The 26,084-nt window shown below is 39.9% G+C and overlaps 1 protein-coding gene across 11 annotated transcripts in view; it reads left to right on the top strand.

Annotated features, from left to right (window-relative positions):
* The window catches only part of DNM3 (dynamin 3), a 169,806-nt gene that overhangs the window by 96,228 nt on the left and 47,494 nt on the right, over positions 1–26,084 (top strand). For 7 of the 11 annotated variants that reach the window (XR_003916052.1, XM_029962280.1, XM_029962274.1 and 4 more), the window contains 3 exons: positions 7,622–7,731; positions 19,065–19,176; positions 23,027–23,038. Coding sequence is in view for 10 of the 11 variants with exons in the window: in XM_029962280.1 (XP_029818140.1) it covers positions 7,622–7,731; positions 19,065–19,176; positions 23,027–23,038 (234 nt within the window). In the remaining variant the exon portion in view is untranslated. Of the gene's footprint in view, positions 1–58; positions 156–7,621; positions 7,732–19,064; positions 19,177–23,026; positions 23,039–26,084 lie in introns of those variants that run through there. The other 4 variants (XM_029962282.1, XM_029962276.1, XM_029962281.1 and 1 more) reach the window with 2 other exon arrangements.

Raw genomic sequence — 26,084 nt, forward strand, 5'->3', positions numbered from 1 at the left:
GGAATCCAGGAAGCTGAAAATACAGTTCAACTTACTGGTTTTTTCCATATTATCTTAGTATTCCTAATGCAAGTGATCACTAGAACTGGAGAAGTTCATCCACCCAGACCATCACCTTCTCAAGATTGAAATCTGAGCTACACTGCCATTCAAAGAGAGTAGGTTTTAAGAACTATGTTTTTTTCTGTAAATAAAAAAATCCCACCACTAAAACATATATGTGTGTGCATATACATAAATATTTTTATACACACACATATATGTGTAATAAGCAAAATTGTAAACTGCATGAATGAAAAGCTGTACACTACTGAAAAAAGCTGGATCTTGCAGACACTGGGGTGTCCTTGTCCCTCTGTGCCCTCTGCCAGCACAGACATCCTGCACTGAAGCCCTTCATCTTCCACTATCGCTCCCACAAACCTCTGTGGTTGTTGGATGATCTGCAGTAGGTGAAGAGGGAAAAAATAAAAACTTGAGCACCAGTAGAGAAAAACAAGCTGTCCTAAGCAGGCTTCATTGCAAGGGATAAAAAGGTCAAAGGATACTTTTTTCCCCCCTCTCTACCTTCGGATCAGCCACTAGACTCATCCAGCAGAATTTTTCCAGACTGTCACTGGTTCATCAGTCGGGGCTTTCTCTCAGTTTTAAATGCCAGCACCACTTCAGTTCAGAGGAATTGCTGGCTTCTTTCCCAGACAAGATTTCCCAAATTCAAAATGACCTTTCAAGATCCTAACTAATAGGAGCTAAACAGAGATTTCCTCTTCATCGGGCTCTTTCTCAGATTGATCCTTTTACTGACAGCACAGACCGGTGAAAGACCAGCCCTTCACTTGTGATAATAAACACCTCTTTTGGGGAGGGGCAATCTCAGATCACATTGATTTTGTTGTATATTTCAGAAACTATTACTCTTCTGTTTGATGCACTGATTATGTAAAGGCACAGGGAGTACCAGTGAAATTACTGGATTTCTTTTTTTATTATTATTTATTTAATCCTGCCATTCAGGCTCTGCATGAATGCAATGGAATGCCTACTCAGCCACCCCAATTATTGAGGGAGATGAGAGATGGACAGTGGAAAAGATGTTTATCTGGGTACCATAACATGGGCACTGCTGTGCAGACACATCCCCATGGAGTTAGCTTGGTGCAGCAGGTTTGTTAGCTCCCACTCAGGGGCAAGCTTGCTGAGCACTCTGCAAGGATTCTGTGCCCTCCAAGCAAGGAGAAGGAGGAATTCGGGGCTGTCCAGCTCTGAGCAGGTGGGCTGTGTGGTTTTGCTCTGATGGGTGCTCCAGAAATGCAAGCAGCAACTTCATCTCCCTAGAAACCCTCAGTTAGAGTTGGAAACCTGTGCTGCAAAATAGTGATGTACAGATAGCCTTTACTGATGTCCTTCTGCAAAGTCTTCAAAAGTAGCAGGATAATAGTAAACTCCTTTCAAGAAAGACACCAGTGATCATTTCTTGAAAGAATGAAGTATTTCAAATATGGAGTTGTGAACTCTTGTGGTTCTGTTCCTGAAGAAGTTTGGGCAGGAGGAAATTGCAGAAACAAATATAATACTGGTTCTCATGAAAGAAAAACATGGTGGGAAATGAATGCTAAGACCAGACTAAGGACTGATTTAACATTAGCATCAGGTTTAGTCCCATAGTTGAATTCAGAAGAAACAGCAGAGATATAACAAGCCTCTTAAGTTTTTTTAATAATATGTTGTGGGAAAAGATACTAAAAGATTGGGAAAAAATTGCAAGTGTCAGAAGTATGCATCATTACCTAGAAAAGATAGGTAATCTATCTAAAAATGCAAAATATAGAAAGATAATAACTAAAACCTGAAATAGCTTGATTCTATCATTAGATCTTTCTTTTTTCAGCTACAGTTTCAGCTTTGATTTGTATCAGTAACTCGTTATTTCAACCATGGCAAAAGATAGAGACTTTTAACACTGAAAGAATGTAAGGTTTGATATTTGTGCTCTGTGCTGTGTTCTCTGTTCTTCTGACAGTCTGGCTTATCACCCTGAGCCGCTGTCACATTTTTGTCTTGAGTTTTTCAATTTGGAGTTGACTGTGGAAGACTAAAGGGAGAGGTGCATAGATGGAAGAAACATGTTCTTCTCATCTGCAACTTATTAAGTATTCTTTTGCTGTACTTTTCATAAAAACATTAGAATATTTATGTATTCATTGTTTTGCTGTTAAAGCAGCTCCTTCTTCATTTTATAGACACGTTAAGAGTTATGTTTTCTACAGCTGTACCCAGGAGCACGTTCAGGCCTCAATCCCACACTAAGTTGTCTCTAATAAAATAACTTTCTTTGTTTTTCTTCAAAATTTTGCAGTAATCTATGAGAATATCATGCTTCATTTTTCAGAGTATGCTTTAAAGCCAAATGTGGGGAAGCAGAGACCATTGTGAAGATGCTGTGTGGCTTTCTCAACTGAGAGAGAAATAAAAATTCAAATTCTCTTGAGTGTATTTAAGGTTATATGGTTAACTCTTGGATATTGATTTAAAGGTATTGATATAAAGGTTTCTATGAGGCATCTTAAGAGTTTGCACTTTCATCAGAGTAGGCTATTTGCACTGCCAGTGAGAGCTCCTGGGTGTAAACAAGTCTGAGCCTTTCCATTTTGGGAGTAAACAAGCACAGACCACTGGTATTTCCTTATACTTCCTATTATTTGTCTTCTTTCTTTAATATAGATCACTCTGGCTCAGCAGGTTCATAAGACACCACTTCTTGTGTCTCTGTAAAATGCAGGTACCGATCTGGCCATATAATATAGTACAGTACTATAGAACATCTTTCTTTTGGGGATTATTTTCTGCCTCTGCTGCCTTAAGTGCTTTACCAAATAGCTGCTTGGCTTTGGTGTTCCACCTACACATTTTAGTGCCCTGATTGCAGAATACCTTAACAATGCCTTCAGTAGCTGCTGGCAGAAACAAGGTCGAGCCAGCAGCTACTGATGGCAGGGCATCGTTAAGGTGTCCTGCAATCAGGGCACTAAAATGCATTGTCAGGTAAGTATTAGCCCCAATCTGTTAATGTGCAAACAAATATAGAGAGTAGTACAGTGCTGGTCTGGAAATCTAGTTCAGAGGCAGAAATGCCAGTCTTTTTCTCTGCTGTTCCCAAGCTTTATTTGAAAGCTGTCCTTCTTCAGTTTATGATTTTAAAGCAGTTTGCTCTTTTGACTCATTAATGCCTCATACTAATGGCAGAGGCCTTTTGTGGATACCTACATTTCCTGTCAGTGCATGGTAAATACTCTTGGGGTTTGTGCTTTCAGTACAAATGATGCAGAGAATGAATCCTGCTGTGCCAACTATTACAGTTTTTATTTGTGCCAACTATTCCAGTATGGCTTCCTCTTTCAGTTGGGAGCTTGATTTTTTGGAACTTGTGGTCCCCACAGTCCCCATAGACAGGTTTTCATTGGTGTCCTGACCCTCCATGTGGAAGCTGGTGTTCTAAAAAGTTAGGAAGCGGTGAGCAAACCAGCCCAATTCTCCTTGACGTAACTGAAAGTGTGATTAGGCCAACATGAGCTCAGACCTGCCTTTCAGAATCTGAGTATCGTGTGTTTGAATTGTCCTGCACGAACTTTCCTGCTGTTTTCTTGGGCAATAGAGTCTGTCCTCTGGCTGGTGCTGCACTGTAGCCATCCTGAAGTGACAAATAAAAATGACAATCACCTTTGATGACTGGAAGAAGTTGAAGTAATTTAGCAATCTCTTTTCTTTGAAGCAAAGTTAGCTGACATTGTGTCCAAGGTTTTTTTTCTACTGTTCTGACTGAGCCTAAAAGTTCCAAAAGCAGAGAACAATTTTTGAAGCGGTTTCTGCCCCTGGCTGAAAATGCAATGGAGTTCATTAGCCTGGAAGTGCTGGCTGAGTCCCTGCTGGGGGAAGGGGAGCTGCTCTTGTATTTTTTGTATCCCATGTGCCATTTTGGACTTCAGGAGTATTTATTTTTAGTACATTTAAACACTGCAGAAGGAAGGGGCAGTTGTAATATGGCATATTTACATCATGCTGTCAGTTCCTGGCAGCTTACTTGCCTGTTGGAGAACAGAACTAGTCCATTAAGGATGTGAGTGCTACTTAGGCCCAGGGGTGGTGAAAACATCGTCTCCAGGGTGGGAAGGCTCCCCAGGCCAGCAGGTTAGTTTGTTTTTCTAAGGTGGAGTACGGGGAATTTTTTTTTCATGTCACAGGAACAGGAATGGGCCATGCTGCCTCCCACTTTTTCCTTCTTCTCCTCTACTCTGGAAAAAGAGAGGCAAAGTCTCTACGTGGGATCAGCATGTGCTGGTTTTTCCCCTCATGTCACGCTTAAGTTCTCTGCCCCATTATAAAAATAAAAATCTATAAATAAAAAAGAACAAATGCTGAGTGGGACAAACTGGACCCACAGTTATGTGCATGTAGTCACTCATAGAAGTGTGCCTAGCCCCATTCCTTCCAGGCTTCATGCATTCCCTGTTTCTTACCCTGTCAGCCTCTTAGGAGGGGAAACATGCACAGATAGTCCTGGCTGAAGCTTTTTTTGCCCTACCACAACATAATATTAATTGAGCTTAGGCTGAAATGTTGTTGGGCTCATCTGCTGTTGAATTAGCTCGTTCTCCATTTACGTATATTTTCCCCCATTTGGGGTGAGGGGAGGGGCGCAAAAAAATTGCAATGAGTTTTGCTGCCACACTTTAATGTCACAGTAATACCTTTCTCCTGGAATTAGGCAGTATTTAGCTCTGATCTCTCATATGTGACATGCTGTCTCTGTTTGCCTCCAGCACAGGCACCCTATGATTTCCTTTTCTTGGAAACTGCCCTGTCTCAGCATGTGGGTAGGAGGCCATGTAAATAAATACCAACCACTTCTTAGCCTTCAGTAGGCATTTCCTTTTTCCTGGTGGCTGCAGAAGAAACACTTTCTCACAGTTTGGCATCAAACATTTATATAACTTTCTTGCTTGTGGAACTTTTGTTTAGACAATCAGATTCTTGGTATAGTTTTTTCATCAGTTTCTATTTTTATTCATCCGTGATTGCTTGGTTTGCCAGTAAATAATGTCTGTCAGAACAAACACTTCATCAGAAACTTCTTGAATTTTTTGTAATTGAGTAGTAAATCATTTTAAGCATATTCTGTGATACCGAAAGGTAAGTTTTAAAGCAAAAAATTGAGCTTATCTAGATTTTATTTTCTTAATTATGATGGAATAAATCAGCTCAAATGGAATATTTCTGGAGAAAAAGTACTTTTTGTGTATAACTTCTCTTAGATTTTTGAAATAGAATACAAAGTAACTTACATTGCCATGCAGTCCAGCTTTCAACTGAAAAAACATATTTGCTTATAATACAAAGTTTAATGTATGAATTTATATACTAGAATATTTTTCAAGTGTTTGTCACTTTGTCAAGGCAGCAAAGCTAAAATGCTGTCAACACTATTTAGGACATAAGTTAATAACAGCAAAATCAATAAAAATCAGTATTAGAAGGCAGTGTACTTCTAATTTTCATACATAAATGTCTGATCTGCAAGTTCTTTATTTAGCGTCTTTTGCTATTATTTATTTTTTATTGGTAAATTATGAGTTTACTTTGCTTAGTTTTATTTATCTCAGTGGTAATACTCACTGAATGGATGACAGTGCAGTGTCCTTTCAGGGACAGCCCCCAAGCTTCAGAGACCATATATTCCCTGGAAGTAGAATATAGGTATGAACTCTGATAAGCAGCTGTAGAGTGGCACAGAACTAGACTCCTTCATGGCAGTTGTTGTTAGATGAGAGGGTGAGGAATATACGTATGTGTGAGCTTTTGTGAGTAATAATTTCTAGGACGGCTAAGCCAGAGGTAGTTCGAAAATCCATCAGATACTTTTTGTGTTATATAGTGAATTTGATAACTTTTGGATTCAGAAAACAAGACAGTAGAAGCCATGCTTTTCCAGAAGGCTTTTGAAATATGCTTTTTCCTCTACTGAGGCCTGGTATGAGGCTGTCTAGGAAAGTGAGCTGTTATTGGACATGTCACTGTGTTTTTATAGTTTCACTCTTAAGGCCTTTCTCATCCAGTTTAGTTTTGCAATCTGCTGAAGCTTAGCCAAGTTGAATTGCATCTGCCCTCCCAGAACACACAGCCTAGTGAGGCCTCCTTCCAGTTCTGTGCACTGGAAGTGACTCCAGTGTATTTCTTCTGGGAAACATGTATTGAGACGAACAAATCCTAGTTTGGATTGTCCCTTTGTCCTGTTTTGTGGCAGACAATAAACCGTAATCCCATGCATAGTTCTTACTTGAGCCAAGCCCCAAAAGGGATATCCCAGTCCAGAGTACTCCAGCAAGGGCAGTGGTGCTGGACTCTACAGCTGGCTCTGCTGGTGGCTGGGAGGGACGAGTCAGCATTGCTTCACAATGGCAGATAAGGGACTGGAAAGGAATCCAAACGTCTCCAGCTTTGGTGAGTTACTGAAATTCTGTAGAGCCATTGGGTAGCCAAATTCACAGGAACTCCATTTAGTATCCACAGCACAAATTCCAGGGCATAAAGCCTCTCCCCACTCCATGGCTGCCATGGTAAAGGCACCAGCCTTAACAGTACTTTAATGGCTTTTAAAAGCTGTTAAACTGTACCCTTGTCTGCAATGTTACTGTGATGTGCAAGACCAGAATGAGGGTAGTGAGGGTGCAAATGTCACCCCTCTTGTCTTTGGATCGCTTCTATTTAGCATCAGGTGCGTTGGCAAAGCAAAATGGAGGAGTTTGCTTCGGTTTATCCATCAGTGCAAGGACTTCAAGGAAGTTTACCATAATGGAAACAGCTAATAAGCTGAGGGCTTTTTTGTTCTTACATGATTCATTAGCTCAGGAGTGTTACTAGTCCTTAATTGGGAGTGACAGGAAGGAAGGAACTTAGAAAAGGTGAAATTACAGCGATTGTGCTGTAAATGAGGGTTGTGATGAAACTGCCCAAGGAGTTGGCTCCAGCAAGAGTTAGTAGATCATTCCTATTTGGAGAAATAAGATGGTTAGATTAGAGTCTGATCTTGTTTTTAGATGATACATATAAAACCTTGATAATAGTATGATTTTGATTGATTTGTATGGGGAGGTTGTATTTTTCAGTGAAGGAATGAAAATTTACTGGTTGGCTCATCAAATGCCACCCTAAATAATTAATAAGAGTAATTCAAGGTAGAGATTGATTTTATGTTACTGGTTACTCCAGTTGCTATGCAGGCATGGTAGAAGAGTTTTTTATTGATCAGACACATTTTAGTAAAGTCTGACCCTTTCCTTTTTAGAATTCAGAGGAATGAAGAATAATAAATGTAGATGCTTATGTGTTTGATGTGGAATATTTGTAATAAGAAATGTTTTAAAAGAGCCAGTGAAAAAACAGAACTGAAATTAAGGTTTCATTTCTCTTGCAGGTATGTCTGTGAAAGATAAGCAGACATTTAAATTTTGGGTATTTCCTTATAATAGCAAATGTACCAAGGTCATTACCAATTAAACAGAGCTTGCTGAGATCAGGCTTTTTTGAGACTTCTCACATATTGTTGTTTTAATCTATTCTTTTCTAGGAGAAAGAAAAGAAATATATGCTTCCTTTGGACAACTTGAAAGTGCGAGATGTTGAAAAGAGCTTCATGTCGAGCAAACATATCTTTGCATTGTTTAACACGGAGCAGAGGTGAGAAAATGTGCTATTCTGGAGATACTTCTATAAAATTATTATCTAGCTGAGCATTTTAATAGCTGTAAGAGCAGTTCTGGTATTTCCACCATGTTGAATACACAAGCATCTCGATATTCCTGATTTATCTGCTTCTTTGCTGTTGCATAACCATGGGATGAAAGGTTAGTGTCCTCCCAGCCACTCGTGGGGGGAAACAAGTCCATGATGAGTCATGTCGTTCTTCCGTATGGCTGAATAATCATCTCCTGATCCTATTTTTGTTTTCTTTGGCAATCACCTAGGCTTACCAAAACATTCATGACTTCTGTACCTTGTGACCAGATTCAGCTGGAGTAAATCACAAAAGCATCATTGCTTTTCACTTTCTCCAGTGGAAAATCTTGCCTGTCTTTAATCTTGGGAGTCACTTGATTGTTTGTTTGGGTTTAAACACTGCTGAATGGAGAGTGAACCAGATTCCTCCACTTCTCCAATTAATAGAATCTTTGGTTTTTTAGTTTTTGCCCTGCACTTTTCCTTTCAGACTTCATCCTCTGATTTAAGTAGTGTGGGTGCCCTATGGGAGCCTGCTCCTCATGCACAGCCAATTCAGGTTGCTGTGCACAAATAAGGCAAGGAAACGTGACAAAAGATGTGCAAGTGACCTGTAAATTTTTTTGTTTTACTGAGGAGGAGAGTTGCATGTGTAGCTGTCTCAGTGGAATTGCATTTTTGCAGATAAGGGACATTTTTGCTAAGTTCTTTTGCAGGAAAATAGGTAAAGTAGCATGGATAGATGTCTTTGTTTTCCTCTTCTCTTCTGCTATGTCCCTTCACACCTGCTTCTCCCTCACATCACTAAAGCTTGGCAATACCTTCAGGTGTTCAAGATGATGAGGGCTGGATGTCCCTGCAGAGCCAGCTGTTGTTGCTCCTGAACTGGCTAGAAATAGTGGCCAGAACTTTCAGAAGCAAGAAATGCCCCTCCCTCCTGCAAAGCAAAAGCAAAGCACGGGGTTTCTGGGCTGTTAGGTTTCTGCTGGCCCCAGAAATGTGAGGGTGCAACTTGAGTCTGGCTTTGAACTACCCATGGAGGCACTGCCTGTGTCTGCTGACACCTCAGCCAGCCTGGATGGGGACATGGTCTGCCGGGAGATGCCCTTTGAAAGTATGTCACACACATACTAGCTGGGAATAAGATTTCAAACACTTGACCACTTGCATTTCTGAAGCACAGAAAAAAGCTCTGAAAAACTTGTTATGTTTTTAAAAAACATACATGATTTTCAGATGCTAGAAATGCATGTGATTCTGATTCTGCTGTAGATACATGTGAATCATCCTGGTGTTGCACACACGTCAGTCAAGAAAGGTAACTGCCCTGGTGGCCTGATATCAGTTGTACATATTAAGTTCCTTCCATGAGAAATTTGTTAATTTTAGCTCATTGTTTCTCCTTTGATTTGGCTAATGGCTTTGAATATTGTCGTTGTCTTAACTGCTTGAAAGTCTTGAACTGCTGTGAAAATCCAAGAGAAGCATGCATTTCCATTGGCAAGTTTGGGATTTATTTGGGTGTTATATAGCTGGACATTCACATTTTCACTTGATCTTTATACACACTGGACAGCAAGGATTTCAAAATCAGATGTCTAAAATGTTTGCCATGTCTGCAATAACCCTGCCCCTTTGGGCTTGGAGTAGCAGCCTCTGCAAGCTGCTCTAAAAACATCCTTACATCTTCATGGGCATGTTAAGACATGACAGCACAGCAGTATGATGACAAAATACCTTTGCCTTAGGAGAGGCAGTTCATGGAGACAATCTTCCAGCTTGAAAGGAGGCAGAAGTTGGTTTTGAAGAAATATTTATTGAATTCCAGTTACAACAACAATTTCGCTGTTACTGTAAACCAGCTGATTTTTGATATTTCTAAAACTCTGCCTGCTGGCTCACATTGGTCAAAACAAGATTAGTATTACTTTCCACTGTCTCCTCAATTCAGAGATGTGTCAGTAGAAGCAGGAATATTGGTTCTCGAGTAGAGACTCTCTCCCCTATCCCAGATTCTTAGGGAAACTAAAACAGGGAATCGATAAAGATATGTTGAAATAAGGAGTCTTGTTGTTTTATTTTATGGTGACTTGTTGATTCCTGGTTTCTGATGGAGGCATGTGTGTGAATTTGGTTTGCCTTTCAAAATTCATGTAAAAAAGCAATGTATTTTCTGATTGGGGTTTTTTTTGTTGGGGGGTGGTGGAGTGGTTGTTTTTTTAATTAAAAAAACCTTAGCAACTGAGAAAGAAATCAGCTTTCAGAGTTTGCCCACTGAGGGTTCTGGTTATGGAAGCATTTTGCTATTAAAGATGTAGATTGTTAAAGAACAAAGGCAAAATCATGTTCCAGCTTCCATGATGGCATGGAGATTATTCTGTATCTCTCCCCCCCCCCATAATTTGCAGCATTTTTTTTTCCTTGACTGTCCAAACTTTCTTAATGTTCAATTAAGTTATTTTAATTTCCAAGTAAAATCCCTTTAGGAGAAGGATTTTAATAAACTTGTTCTCTTTTTCATTCCCAGCCCCTCACTGCATAGGTATTTGCCATATGTTTCTGATACTGTACATTTCAATAGTTTCCTGGATTATGCACTGCATTTTTTCCATTTATGAAAACCTTTCCAGCTCTAAAATATAGTTACCAGGAAAATACTCCTTTCACTGCATAGAAGGAAAAACCATCTTGAGTTAGCTGAGACCTGGGGATAGATGCAGAAGGAAACTTAACAGTATCTGTCATTTTGATTTACTGCAGAAGTCAACAGTTCTCTGACAGGAATCAAATGTGACTGGGTAATGTAGAGTAAATGGAGACTGTGACGATTGATTTCACAGTGAAGATAAATTCTCATGAAATGAACATAATTGTGTGTTTATGAAAAGGCTGTGTTGTGAAATAATTAAATTATTTTCCTGTTACTTTCTATTTAAACCTTAAAAAAAAAAAAAGTGAGAGGGAAAAGGAAAGCTTTTGGCCTGAAACAGATAGAGCATTGGTTAAAGAACAGGAGATTAGGTTTGTTTTTCATCAAAAATAATTAATATGTTTAAAGTTTTTGAGTAGCCTATCTACTTAATTTATAGACACTATGGAAGACCTTTGCAGATGGATTCCTCTAGTTTACTTACCTTAGAAGTGCTAGATATGAAAACAAAGTAAAGTAGAGTGAGTGCCCTGTGATTCCTGGGTAATTTTTGGCCATGTCCATCTACACGATTCTGCCTTTAAGCAGCTGAAGTTTAGCTGTGGGTTCAAGCAATGTGTGTCTAAACTTAAAGCTGTCAAGAGAGTGCTATTTTGTGTTAATAATCTTTTCTCCTACACAATAAACTGCTGGCAAGTTTTTTTTTTTTAGACTGGAAAAGAGATCAAACACATTAAAAGTATTTAAAAATAATTAAACTATAGGAAAAAAAAGAAAGTTTGCATTACTGCTGTAGAACATAATGTGAAGCCATGTAGGGGTAGCCACTGATGGACTTCCGTAGGCAGAGCTAAAAATGGAGGAGGGAGGATTTTCTCAATGTTTCTACTCACAATCAGCACATTAACCTGTGATGTCCTCATTGATAAGTGTATAAGACTCTTGTGCAGAGTTCAAGAACGAACAAAACAAGTTCTGCCCATTCCAGAAAGTTTACTTTCCTTATAGGATTTCATTCCAAATGCTTTGTCTATTTCCCATGTATTTCCCCTAAAAATTATTCACGATTGCTGCTTTTTCTGTTAACTGAGTACTGTAACCCAGGACAGGATCTCTGGTCTTAAATGTGCCTCCCTTTAAGATCTATGCAACAGTTCCATCTCTCCCTAATTAAGAAGGGCAAGCAGTCATTTATTCTCATGATCTTGCCCTGCTGACTACAGGATGCACATGGCACTATTTTTCTAGATTCTCGGTTTCCCTGAAGTAATCTCTTGTTGGTGCAGTAGAGTAGTTGCACTTTTATGCTGATTTATTTGTTAATAAATTGTATTACTGTATTACAACCCCATCTAAATACTACTTCCCTTTTCAGTAAAGCAAAGGTGATGAGTAAAAAAAAGCAAAACTGTCTTCATTTGCTGCAAGCAGAGAAAAAGCTTCCTTTCCACCTCTTCTCCAGCTCTGGAGAGATGAATTCTTTCTCTTTTATGGGAGAAGAGATTCTACTAGGTAAAGATTTTTGTGGTTATAAATGGTAGTTGGCTGAAGAGTTTGTCGAATTGGGGAATTTTCAAGCCTTTCCTACCAATACTGGGAGTAGCAACCCTACAATAAGGAAGAGTCACCTGATGGAGAGTCCCTGATTTTTCTCTGTTCCTCTTCAGACTCACCCCTTCCCTTGGAGCCAAAGAAGTGAAACTGGTGTGTGAAATTCACCCTTCCTTGCAGAGGAAGATCCCCCCAGCTCTCCCTATTTTTCACTTTCCCGCCCAGCCAGGATTCAGATGAAATGGAGTAACGGTGTTGCTTTCTTTTACCTCTGTGGTAAGGGGGGTGTGAGGAGCAGATGCAAAGCACGGAGCTGTTCCTTTCTGCCCTCTCAAGAGTAGGTTCCTGAGAGCTAAATGCCCCTCACTAATCATAAAGCAGTGGGAAAAAACCTACCACCCCTGCTCGAGAGCTGACTGTCTGGGACAGACTCGGTGTAGAAACAGATCCTTAATGTGACAAACAGATGAATGTCCAGAGGAGAGTGATCAAAAGGCAGTTCTGAGGGCACACAATAGGACTGAAAATAGAACTGCCAGATGATGAGTTTTAGCTACTAACTCCTGAGTACACTCTGTCAGGAATCATATTGCACAAGAAACTGTATCATCTAACAGGACCGAGGAAAGGACATTGTGTTTGCTAAGAGAAAGGGAGGACTATATTTTGGGTGCATGTTGTTGGCTGAGTGTTGCTCTAGAAGGGGATGGAGCAGAAATTGTCTCTGGAACTCCAAATGCACTAAAGCTTTAAATCCTGGATTTCTTGTTATGGACAGCAACTGGTTAACTGCTATCCATATATAAGGGAAATTGGGCAAGAGCCAAAATAAAGGCAACTAGTGAAAGGAGACCGGGTCAGAGGAGGTGTTGGATAGAAGCCAGGCTAAAGGATAAAGCCTAAAATGAGATGTATGTTTAGTTACTGTTTTTGAATTACTCAGAAAGCTAAGCCCCAGGAAGAGCTGGACTGTAAGCTATTCAGAGCCCTCTCTGTTCGAAATGGAAGAAAGAGAATCTGTTTAATTAAAAAGCCCCACAAACTTAATCCAGCAAAAAAGCTGCTAACATTTCTAAACAAAGTTCTAAGATGCTGGAGAGTACAATATTTAAGAACAGGAAAAATATACAAACCCAAGGAATAGCTAGCCTTTATCCCCTCAAGTCCATTCCATTAAAAAAAGAAAAAAAAAAAGAAAAGGAAAAAAAAAAGAAAAAGGTTGGGTCTTTTTTTTTCTGGAATATTTCTTTTTGCCATTATTGACAAGTGTTCTTTGCATGACAAATAAAGGATTGTGTGGTGGATAGGTGGTGCAGGTATTGAGCTTTAAAACTGGTATTACTGAGCAAAAAGGGGTTCTTGGAGAAAGGAAGATGCAGTGCCAAACCCATACCTTAAATATAGAAGTTACACTGTACTTGAAGAAAATTCCCAAAGTGATTGTGTGGGATCTGAAACGGAAGTGGTGCCTTGCAGACACATGGGTGTTGTAAGCGTGGGCTAAGCCGTGGATGGTGAATCTGACCCAGCACAGCTTCACCTTCCCTGCTGACAGTAACTCAGAGAGGTCTGGGTCCCACTGCCCCATCCAGCAAAGGGCAGCACTGGAGCAGGAGCTGAGCTCCCTCCATGTGTGAGGAGGGACTGACAGCTGTGGGCAGCTTTTGTGTCTGTGTGGCCTCAAGGCAGCTTCCCAAACAGGCTTCCATTCCTCGCCACGAAAGGCATCAAACCTTCTTCTCCAGGGAGTTATGGAATATTTTAGTGTCAGTCACTGTTACTACTGCGGATTTTGGCCTATGTGATGTTAGTTTTGGCTGCATTTCTGTTCTGGGTTACATATAGGACTTGAGATACTTCATTGCCAAGGCTTGTCTATATACTGATCAGCATATCTTCTGTTCATTTTCACCTTAAAATCGTGTGGGTTTGTGTGTGTTTTGGGTGCATGAACTTGAAAAGATCCTTATACTTTTGGGAGAGCACTCCCATGAGTTAGGTGGCAAAATCCTTAAATGTTAATTTCATGGCATTGCCTCAGAGATTGTCTCATTGGCTTTTCAGGATATTACGAAAAAAAGATCTTCAGAGACACATGTAATTAATTTTAATTACCATTCACACTGGAGTGATCTGAAATGGTACGCCTTGATAGAAAATGTTAGTCATTGCTCTTAACTCAGAGCAGATGGCCATTTTTGTTTCTTCAAAGTATATGATTTACAGAGCTTCTAGTAGATCTTTTCTATTTGAAAAATAGTGCATGTATTCAAACCAGCCATTGTGAAATTATAGGTGTCTAAAATGGTAGACTAAGGTTGAATAAGCAGAGTGTGCAAAGTGGAGTTGCAGATTGAATAAGTAGAGAACATAGAGTTTCATCTAAGGTTATCTTTGCTGATAGTTGGAGTATCTAGATTCTGTTATTTTCTCCCTTTTTCATTTGAGCTGACTATTTATGAAACCCATATTCTGTATTATTTCAATTTCAATTAAATAAGAAATATCTAAGAATTGATTTTTTTGTGTTTTTCATGGAATAAAATTGGGCCAATTTGCATTTGATTCTAGATTTCTAATGTTGATTTCAAATCTGCTTCCATCCTAATAAAAAGATCAGATGCTCCCAAATAAATCATTTGAGATAAGCACAGCTTTTTGTAATCCCTGTAAAAGAATATATTCCTTTATCTTTTAATCTGTGAGTAGCTTCACTTGTGTCAGTGCAACTGCTGAAGTTAAATGTAGGTTTGTGTTCTTTGGAGGATTAAAGTAGTTTATGGGCTCAATTCTGAAAAAAATCACCAGTATCTTTGCTGTGTAATGGCTATTCTGTCTCCTCCCGTATTGGCAAGAATAAATACCTTTTTCAATTAATCTTGGTTTGTATTTTCTCTCTATAAAAGGAAATTTAATGCACACACACTACATCTCTGTCTATTAAAATGTTGCAGATCCAATGCAATCTAAAAGCTGTCTATGCATATGGTTAATATGTGGATATGAATTAATATATGTGCACACGTGTCAACTGGATTTGTAATGTGCCTGCAGTGGTTGCCCTTAAAATCTTTGCAGGTTTGTTGGAGATAACTGTTTAACCTTATCTTAGTAGTAAGAAATGACAAGAGATACAATCCATCTTGATGTCTAGCAGTGGTGTGTGCTCAGAGAGCAGCAGTTCTGATGTGCAACCACTGTAGAGGGAAACCCACTGGAATTGCCTCCACTGTGGCAACTAGAAAGTTCTCTCTTTGTGATTTTCAGTTGTGTGTCATTCACTTATTGGTCCTGGATTGTATAGGTCTGCTGGTTTATAGGCAGTCAAGTCTTTTCTGTGCAGTGCTGACAGCCCAGGCTTCAGGACTGGTGGAACAGTCACTTGCAGCTGGGCTCAGTCTTCAAACTTATCTTGTATTTCTCTGTTTCCTCTTGTGCACTTTCAAGTACCTTATTCCTGTCCTGTTAGGATTCTTTTGTGATAGGAGGAGTTAAAGAAATACCTATGGACAATGTAAAGGTCCTTTCTGCAAGGCCATGAAACATGTGGGGGAAAGGAATTCAGTCTGCTGGAAATCAAGGTGTTAATAAAGTGAAGAAGTTGTAGGGTAAGCAAAGTTACAGCTGGGGGTCTGCTGGACTTTGAAGTAATGGGCTTGGCCAAGAGAAGGTGTGTACTGACTGTGGAACCGTTCTGGAATTGGAATTGATGCTTTTAGCCCAACTGTCTGTTCATCTCCATAAGCAATTGTGTTGTATTTTTTCTGGAATGCAGTTCCAAGTTGAGGTTTATTTATCTAGACTATAATAAAATCTGCAGATAACAAATGGTAACCTTTTGTATTTTTCGCTCTGGAAAAATGCAATATTATGTTGGTTTCCAGTAGTGCCACTATAGATATATTTTCATGTATTATGCATGATATAAAATTACAATGGTGAGACTCTACAGGAGGAAGTGGTAGGTCAATGTGGTATATGCATATAACTTTGCACAGTTTTCCCATTTCTATGTTCACATTTAAAAAATGTTAAATATTCAAGGGAAATATTACACAGAAATAATACTTCTAGGCATGTTCCCATTTATTGTATCTGTTTTGTTTCTGAAGTCCCTTAGGTTATAAATATCAATAAGATTTGTATCGTTGAGAGCTCATCCTTTTGGTTTCTGGTATCCTGTGTTCTATCATTCTCTTTGATGTATAAAATCCCATTTAGCTGCTATAGAGATGACAATGAGAACATGACTTCACAGTATTCCATATGGAGTAGGTAGGTGAGGACTGAGTAGTAACTGTTTCTGTGCTGATATCTTCAGCAATTTTAAGAAGTGGGAGAGAGAAGAAAACAGAAAATCTGAATTGTTTTCAAGAACGTTTTTACAGCTTTCCATGAGATGCCAGTGGATTCCTAATGAGTAAAACATGTTAATATGTTTTTGTAAGATTCCACTGGTAACAGAAAAAGGACACACTTTTTTCAGAAGTTACTTTGGCTTTCTTTTTTTTCATTTGAAAAGTTCCTGTGCCTATCAGCCTTTCTGGAAGAAAGAATGGCAGAGGAAGTCTAGTAGCAAGGAAGCTACTAAGAGAGGCAAGCATCCCTTACTGTAAGATTCCTATGAGTTCTGGCTCAGGGCGTGCATCCCTCGGTTCCTCTCATGTGCTGAAAGTCGTGCCTGTGGCAGTGGAGTAGAATTAGCTCCACTAAAGTTGTGGAGCTCTCAGATACTACAGGGAGAAGGGCCTTAGACAGCTGGAGGCATCAGCTGCTTGGCCATGAGGTGTCTCTAGACCTAGGAAAAGTCTTGATACAGAGGCAGGAATGCAGGACTGTCAGCTCCTCCTGTACCAAGCGGTTGCCTAAAATCCCTGCTCGTACAGCTACGCTTGTTGTAGCAAGTCACAAAATGCCAAAAAGTATAATATATGACATGACAGTCCTGGAACAATGTTTTTACAAGCTGGTGTCATGTTGTTTTGCTCTTGCAGATAAGTGTTTTTGGAACTTCCCTATCACTATGTTTTACAGCCTTTATTTGCTCTATTGTTATTTTTAGTCATCTTTTCTGAGAGTACCATTTCACCATTTCAGCTTCCTATTTTTTCAGAGTTATAGCTGCTTCATTAACTTAGCCAAAAAGCTTATCTCAGTACAAGCTTCTCCTAACAATAAATTAAAGCATTTTCTTTTCTGGCAATTTCATTATGCTTCTCTCTTTTTTTTTTAATTGAGTTCTTTGTATTGTTCAGCAAATGTTGACTCAGAGTTTCACAATATTGCAAATTGAATAAAATTTGGGTGTTTTGTCATCAGTTTAAGGTAATGACATCTGAGGAGGTCATCCAGGCTGTTATTTGCATTAAGGCAGGATTAGTACTTTCGGAGTCAGGGAAGAAAAAGGATTAATTTTAAATTTCCTAATCAATAAAAAAAAAATCCATAGAGCTTTCAGTCGTTCATACAGTCAGTGGTTTTGCCTAAACTGTGGGATCTGACCCTTTAATGTCTCTCTGTGACCTTGTGGGCTGTTTTCTCTGGGAAGGAAGTGCGAGTGTGCCCCTCTGACCAGCACTGAAACCTGCTCCGGTGACATCTCCAGTCCGGATTCTTGAAGGGAGTAGTGTGAACCTGGTGCTGACTGCTCAGAGTTAGCCATTGAAATTGGTGAGAATTACATCACCAACATATGGAAATCTGAGTATGTCCTTTATTGTTTTGCAGTTTTGAATGCAAATTATAAGCCTGCTAAAAATACCTGATGTCTCTCTCTTCAGAGGTGGGTGTGCTCTGGCTGCCATACTGTGGTTTCGTGGCTGATAATTTAATGATTAGGTGTCATGGCTGGTTCGTGCTCAGATTCAATTACACTTTTTTTACCTGTTTCCTGAAACTCTCTCTAAAAAGCAAGGCTATGAGCTGCCTGGTGACATTGTTGGTAAGGGAGAAGCACTTCTGTGAGTGGGAATTACTTCAACTCGGTTGTGTTCCAGCAGTGTGACAGTGAAATCCCACCAGTCCCCAAATGCTAAAGAAATTTGTCTAGGCAGTGACAATAATAGCTTTATTTTCTGGTTCTATGCGTATTCAGTTTCTTTGCCCCTCAAAATATGTGGCAAAAATGACCTCTGTAGTTGCATCCCCTTGTCATTGCTGTCTTTGAGAGTGATCTCCACCAACCCCTTCCTCCATAGTTTGCTAAGGGAAGAGAACAGTCTGGTTTTAATGGAAGGTTGACTCTTGTGCAACTTTTAAGATCCAGCAAAATGTGGTTTCCTAACCTTTGTCAGCTAAGCTTGTAGCCTTTCCTAAAAAGACTGTTGGCTGACAAATTTACAGTGATCAGATCTGTGTACAGAATTTGAATTCAGAAACTAATGGCTAAACCGTAAGGGGAAAATCTGTTCTGTTTATTGGAGAATTTTCAAGTACCACCTTGCTATATACGTATTTTTCCTCTTTTCTCTTTTCTTCCATTAAGTGATTCCTTGTATTCATCTCATTATCTGAATTACCTGCAAGAGGTATTATTTAAATGTGTCCCAGTTTTCTTACTATGATGATGGACATCAGAGGTCTGTTTTGTTTGTTTAAAATATCTGATTATCATTACTTTTTTTTTTCTCTCTTTTACTAATGATGTCCAAAAGCTAAAAAGGGCACATAATGCGCTCAAAGGACTTAACATGGGAACAAGTTGTATCAGTAATTATTTTGGTATTTATTGGTTACAGCAACAATCTGTCACAAGCTGTGCAGTTATTTTGGCATGTCTAATGTGTTTGTCCTTTGCATCACAACAGCCTTTTTTCCCTAAAAATGCTCTGCTTTGGCAAAAGCAGGAAAATTGATTTTAAGTAGTTTCATGGTGCTTTTAGATGATTATTATTTCCAGAGCTGTGCTGTAGCGTTCTAAGATAATTTTAAGTACTCCATGTAATTATTAAACAAGCACCTGTCTCATAAACTCTGCTGTCCAAAACAATTACCAAGTAATTTCTGACCCCAAAGGATTTTTAATTTAAAATGCTGTGTGCATGATACAGAGTAGTAAAATGCTAGTTTTACAATGTGGTGCTCTTTGTTCTAGGAATGTTTACAAGGATTACCGTTTCCTTGAGCTAGCGTGTGACTCCCAAGAGGAGGTGGATAGCTGGAAGGCATCTCTGCTACGAGCCGGTGTCTATCCTGATAAATCCTCAGTAAGTTAAACAGCTCACTAGTTTGCCAGTAGCTGCTCTGTTTGAGTCAGAAAACACAATTGTATCATCTGGGAAAACACCATGTCTGCAGATATCTCAAGAAAGGGCAGCCTTTTCATTGCGCTGGTCTGTGGCAGTTGCGAAATATTCATAATGAAATATTTTAAGATCAATTTGTGCGTCAAACCTCAATGCAGGAAAAAAAAAGCAACCACAAACCAAACCTTCCAACATGTTTTTCATTGGATCTGTGTAGTAAAAGCGTTGAGCAATTTGGGGTTTCCTGAGCTTCATTGTTTCTATTAATGTTTTCTAGAGGTAAAGATGTGCTTTGAAGAGTTTATTCCCCCAAGCTCTGTATTACAGAACTGACAGAAGCATTCCAGGCAATCATGTATATTTATTTTACTGATTCGCTGCATGCTTTTTGTGTATGAAACACGTGCTAAACCTTTCCAAGGGCTGTTTTACTCAGCTAATCATCATGTGAAGCAAATTGAACAGGATACAGTAAAAAAGCCTCTATTAATTCACCAGAAATGACAGAAAGTTGGGAAATGGAACATGTCCAGCTACCATTTCATATTTTTTGGACCTAGATTTCTTGATGCTTTACATCAAGTGAAGGTTTGAGGAGATGTATCCAGAGGGAAGGCTGACTAACAGGAAAATCCTGTCATTGGAGCTTTTGGAGTTTCTCTATTGCACAGTTCACCTTTCTGCTGTCAGGCTGCTGATGTGCTGGATTCCTTCAGTGGAAGATTTCGGAGAAACGATGCTTTGATTCTGATGGAATTTGTCCTTCTTCCTGGTTGTTTTCCATGGTCCCTTGTGTTCAGGGTCTTCTGCTGTCTTCTCTGTTCATCTTTCTCTTCCTCATATTTCCTTTATACTTGGGATGCCTGTATGACTTCCAGTACAATTCTGTCTGCATCTCCTCCTGCTGCTATTTAAGCAAACAAGCCTCAGCTTCCTCTCTTCATACCAGGTTTCATGGGTACCATCAGAAGATAAATAAGAAATCCTTGAACTGCTGGATTTTCCAATTATTATAGAAATAAACAGTGATTATGATGATGATGATAGTTTTTTTTTTTTTAAGGAGTAGTGAAAATACTCATTTAGGAGACCTACCAGGTATCTGAGACCTTTAAAAAAATTTTAAAATATTGCTGACTTTTCAGTATGTTGCCTGTTCCAGTAGATTGGTTCCTACCTAAGACTATCAGGAGTAATTTTTCAAGGATTGGTTGTGAGAAGTTACTTAATTAATTACTAGGAACAAAATATTGTATTGTTTTGGTTTTTTCTTACTCAAGTTTTAATGATGATGTCAAAAAGCCTGTTGCTGCCTCTGGTTTAATCTTGTATTCTGTGATGGTTGTATCATAATTCATATATTTGTTACTTTATCCTTAAATAAGACAGACTAGTTGGATTTCTAAACTTCTCTTCTGTCTTCCTGTCTCTCCCTTTCCCCTAAAAATACTTGGTATTCAAAATATGTTTACAAAGAATTCTTGTTTTTGTTTAAAGTTGGTCTGTCAAAGGAGTCTTAGATGCAAGATGAGAGACTTCCTTGATAGACAGAAGTAGAAAGAAGTCAAAATAAAGTTCTCCTTTGAGCTGGAATTATCTTTACATTATAAAAAGAGTGAATATTATTGTTCCAAACCCCTGTAGTTTGAAATTCACTCAGTAGTCTATCAAGCTGTTCAGGAGAGATGCTCAGTGCTACTCTAGTCTTCCAGAGCTTTATTCCTACAGGACTAGAGGTCCAAATGTGGACTGTGAGTCTGCTGTTAGGGTTTTGAATTTTGCAAAGCAGAATCTAAAAGGCCCCAGGTACCTTAGAAGCTCCAGTGGAACCTAAATAAAAATGAGCAGCGTTTCATTCGAGTCCTATGCATGCTTCTCAGTTTCACACCTTCCTCTGACAATACAAAAAAGGCTTAAAGACAACCAACCCTCAGTCTTTTATTCACCTTCGAAGATTTAGAGGCTGTGTTTTTAAGTATGAGAGAGTGCCAGGAAATGGCAGCAACTTTTTACTCCAGTGCTTCCCCACAGCTTTGTGATCCCGGAGGTAAAAAGGCAAAGAGGTGCCCAAGCCCCTTCCCAGACTGACCTTCTCGCTCGCTCTCGTGTGTGAGGCACAGCTGGGAACTTCTGAGTATCCGAGGCTTTGGCACCAGCAGTAGAAAAATTGCTGCTTAGAAATGACAAATAGATGGGTACTGCTGTGGAGCTGGAGCACTGCAGCGTGGGCTGGCCTGCTCCCTGGAGCTGCCGGAGCGTGTGCGCAGCCGGGAACGGGAAAGTGGAGCTGGATGCTTTCATTGGCAGCTCTGCTGCTCGTCCGCAAGGACCTGGTGTAAAACCCACAGCCATTGCCCCTAGCTGGGCTCCTTCTGCAGTGGCAAGAAAAGTAGGAATTTGTCACTGAATTAGAGAGATTTGTTCTAAATTCTCACCAATCTCTCAACTAAGAATATTCATTTTTCTGCTGTTTTTTGTTGGTTTTTTTTTTTAGTAGTGCTGCATTGATTGCAGTAGTAATGGGGCTCAGTACTTGCTGCCACTAATATGATGTCTCAGCTGCTAGTTTAATCCTGTAAGCTAAGTCCAGGCTTGTAGATGTATAATTTTTATTTTTGCCTAAACAAATCTCATTAATATATTAAAGGACATATATCACCCCTTTGCTCCTTTTTGTTGCTTAATTTTGCCTGCCTTCCCTGGCCTGTGCACATGGCGATGCACACTCATGTTCATATATTCACTCTCTTGCTGACTATCTCTGATCACCCCTTAGTGTTGCTCCATGAGCCCCTGAATTCTTTTGCAGTTTGCCAAGTCACCTCTCCTTGCCACAGTCGATTTACTTTTGTCAGGACGTGGGCTTTGACAGCCACCCGGATAGCAATGAATCAGTGTTTTTATTTTTCCAACCCATATGCAAGTCAGCTTTCTTGATATAAATCACACTGTGGCCAATTCACTTTGAAACAGGATATCCATTTACCAGCTGACTTTACTGCAGGCTTTCTGGACTGATGCATCCAAAACCCTCCTTTTTTTTTTTCAAATGACTACAACTTTGTGACTAACCTTTCCAGACTCTATTTCTCAACTGTAGGCTGGTGTTTATTTTGGCTGGCTTCCCACTGTAAAATATACACTGTTCATGCCAGCTCATGGCAAAACTCACAATTAAACTAAAATAATAGCACAGATGTTTGTCGTAACTTGCTCTGCACGCTCTACCTTGCTAGCACTGTCCATTCCTCCCTACCCCCCTCCCATAATGCCATCTCCTCCTTATTTTTATTACTAATCTACAAATTCAATATTTGCATTTTAAAAAAGCTTTGGATCATGAAACTTTCCATTCATTGGCAAGTTGCAGGGAGTGGCTGTCATGCAGGGCTCAGCAGACATGTTTAGTGGGTTGCTTTGCGTACTGGAAGCTCAGTATTACCAACACATGAAAATCCCTCTGGCTCCCATCCCATCCCTAGATCACTTCAGGCCTCGTTTTCTTCTTTCTCATATTAGTGTCCACTGACTTCCCAGGCGCTGTTCTGACTGACACTGAAGGAAGCAAAAGTGGGATCAGAATGTTTGTGTGGAGAGGAAAACATTTTGAATGTTTTGAATCCCTTGCAAATGTCCTGTGTTCCCCTGGAAGCTCTCTAACTACGGGATTCAGTGAATGTTCCCTGAGTCAGTTCCTCATTTGGTTTGAGCCATTTCCAGAACTGTACAAGTTAGGCTGAATGCATGTAAAATAAATGTATCTAATATTTCTTTTTTCCCCCCTCTTTCCTCCTTGCTGCATCCTGCAAAGGGGAGCAACAAAGTAAGTTGGTTGTCCTTTTACAAACTACTTCTCTATCCTGTCACAAGGGTTTTGGCATGAAAATTGGTTTGTCTTGTGGTTCACACAGCTATTACCTGCATGCTCTTAACAGCAAACTGCTATGAAAAATGGGAGTGCAAAAGTGTCTTCTACAAAAACTATTATGTACCCTTTGTTTTAATTTTGGGGAAGGAAAAGTATTAAGTGTTGCTGAGTGTTGCTTTTTAAGGGGGTTCAGTAAGAATGATACTATAAAAGTGTTGGGCCCAAAGATTATGAAGGTATAGTAATAAAGACCTTCTGAGGAAAGGTTACTACAGTCTGGTGAAACTCATTACAGCTGGGTTTTTTGACCATACATCAAAGCTTGTATTAATGGGCAGTTATAAAAACCCAGCACTAAAGTCTTAAATAACAGATTTGCTGGTGTTGTTGGCTAAGCTGAACTAGATCAGTGTACTGGCTTTGAAGGTGCCTTAAAATGGATGGAGGAGGGTGGGGTCAACATTTGACTTGGCTTCTAGACCCTTGATGTGTTCCAGCTGGACAGCAGCAGAAGGGTGTGGGGTGTGGAGAGGGAGAACTGAAATATGCATGGTAGGGTTTTTTTGAAAGTAAGCAGCACATAAAAAGACAGTTTTGCTGATGTTGATCTGATAAACGAATAATACTGCGGTTCCCAGGATTTTTTACGCCATTTTTACTGAGCTTAAGAATGGAAATTGCACATCTCACACTTTGGAATAAGATGCAGAGAGATTTTGTCAGACCTCGGAAAGGAGTTATACAGCTTTTGTGCCTTTCCCCCCCCCCTTTCCTCTTTTGGTATATTAACCCATAGGAAGATGAATCTGGAGCATCAAAAGATGCTTCACAGCAAATGTTGAAAGTAACCTTTGAAATATTGTCTATAGCATCTCATTGTGAGCTGTTGGGGTATTTGGGAAAGACCCAGGTGGGTTTTAAATGTTCTAAAGGTTGGTAATTTCTGTCTGCTTTTAATTTTTGCATTTTTAACCAGTTTTTGACCATGTCTGTCTCCACAGTGGCTGGGCTCAGAAGCACCAAAAATCTTCTGTTTTGTTGACCTGCCTGGGAAAAGGGGCTCTTAGTGTTGGATAGGGAGGGGTTAAGAGAATTGGTGTATTGATGGCATGGATAGAGGGACTTCACATAGGAGGCGGTGTGAAATGTAAATGTTAGCTGTGTACACTAAAATGTCAAGGAAGTGTTTATAATGTTTCTTTATGACATGCTGACTTAAGGCTTTGCTGCTGCAGTGGATGCTGGTCTGATCTCAGAGGAGGGAGGTTGGACTGTAGATGCTCTGTCCAGGGAAATGGGGATGGATGGGATGCTGGAGAGCTCTTGGGACTGGCAGACACCGAGTCTGGAGGTCAGGAGTTGTTCAGACTAGCTCTGTTCTCCAGAGCCCTGAGCTATGGGGCACCCCTGGGAGGTCAGGACCTGTTGCATCTGACAGAATTAGCTGCTGGCATAAGACAGGATACCCGTAAGCAGGTATAGGGCAAACCTGTGAGATGTGAGGATTGGAGAGCTCTTGGCTCTTCTTTCACTCTGAGGAAGGGCATTTCTTGCTGTAGGTTCAGAGAGATTCTCCCTCTGGCTCAGGCTGTCAGCCAGAAGGTAACTCCAAAAGAAATCTCCAGGAAACCATCCTGATCCTTCTCTTTGACCCAGTTCCTTCCTTGTAAGGATTCTTGTATCTTCATCTGTGCACCTCCCTACCCTCCCCTTCTCTTTCACAGAGGTCATTCATGCTGGAGTCTGGAGGTTACATATCCCAATTAGACAGAATGAACTAACCTGCAGCTGCCTGTGGAAGCTCAAATCCCACAGTCTTCTTCTGCACTGGTGGCATGTAAAATGACATGAGTAAACCTGAGAGGTGGCCAGACAGTTTTTGAGAACAGGTCAGGAGAAGAGAGGAATGGCTGATGGAGGTTGATGATGGTTTCTCACAGCTTCTTATGCAACTTTATGCTACAAAACTGCATAATCCTTCCAGACTGTCCTGGTACAGATTTCCTGGGTTGCTACCAGAGCTGTAACCCTCCTCCTAGTGCTGCCCAGTGGGGCATTCATACTGTGCATCCTGTCCTGTGTACAGTTGTCAAGATCCTGTACTCACCCATCCATTCAGACTGTGGCTGCTTTTATACTTCTGCCTTTAGCTTTGCACTCTTGGATTTACAAAAGTAAAAATAAACATTGGAGTAATGAATCCCTAAGAAAAAGGGGAGGAAGGGAAGTGAAGAGGGCTTATAATCATCAGCAGACTAATAATAATTTTTATTTTTACATTTTATTGTTGCACAGTCATTACTGTGAGATTTCTCACATGGTTAAAGATAAATATATCTTCAAAAGCTTTGTTGGATAAAATCTGCAAAGGGTCATGTCGAATGAGGTAATGGAGACCTACTTCATTCAGCAAGCACATGTTGGCAAGCCACATCTCACTAATATTAACACTGAACTCCACAGCCTTGTGCAGAGGAAGAGGGCAGAATTGCCCAGAGTTATGCAGGGCATTGTAGCTTCAGTCCAGGTACTGGAGACAGAGGAGCTGAGAGCTTCTGACTGTCTTAAGACACCATTGTGGATTTGCTGCTTCCCCTGTGCATCTTCTTCACCCTCATTTATAAAAAAAAATTCATGAATCCCCTCAAAACAGCCGTCCACATACTGCTGTTTGAAAACATCTCAACCTGTACCATTCTCACGAAGTCTGTCTTCAGTGAACTTCTAACCTTGTTAGGTTAAAAGATTAGGTGGATGCTGTGTCCTTAGGAAATTTTGATTCCAAATCTCTTGGCACTCAAGCAATAAAACAGCAGCAACAACAACAAAAAAATCAAAATCCCAAAATGCCACTTCTTACTATAAAAGGTTACCTTTCCTTTGGCATCATTAAGTTCTGAGTTAGTGAATAATTTCTGCTTGATTTGAAGGATCAAACACTTAAATGCTGAGCTCAGACTTGAGGAACTTCAACTTGGAAAATGAAAATCTCTTTAAATTA

The sequence above is a fragment of the Manacus vitellinus genome, unplaced genomic scaffold (assembly GCF_001715985.3).
Source record: "Manacus vitellinus isolate BGI_N305 unplaced genomic scaffold, ASM171598v3 scaffold_44_pilon, whole genome shotgun sequence".
Classification (NCBI taxonomy): domain Eukaryota; kingdom Metazoa; phylum Chordata; class Aves; order Passeriformes; family Pipridae; genus Manacus; species Manacus vitellinus.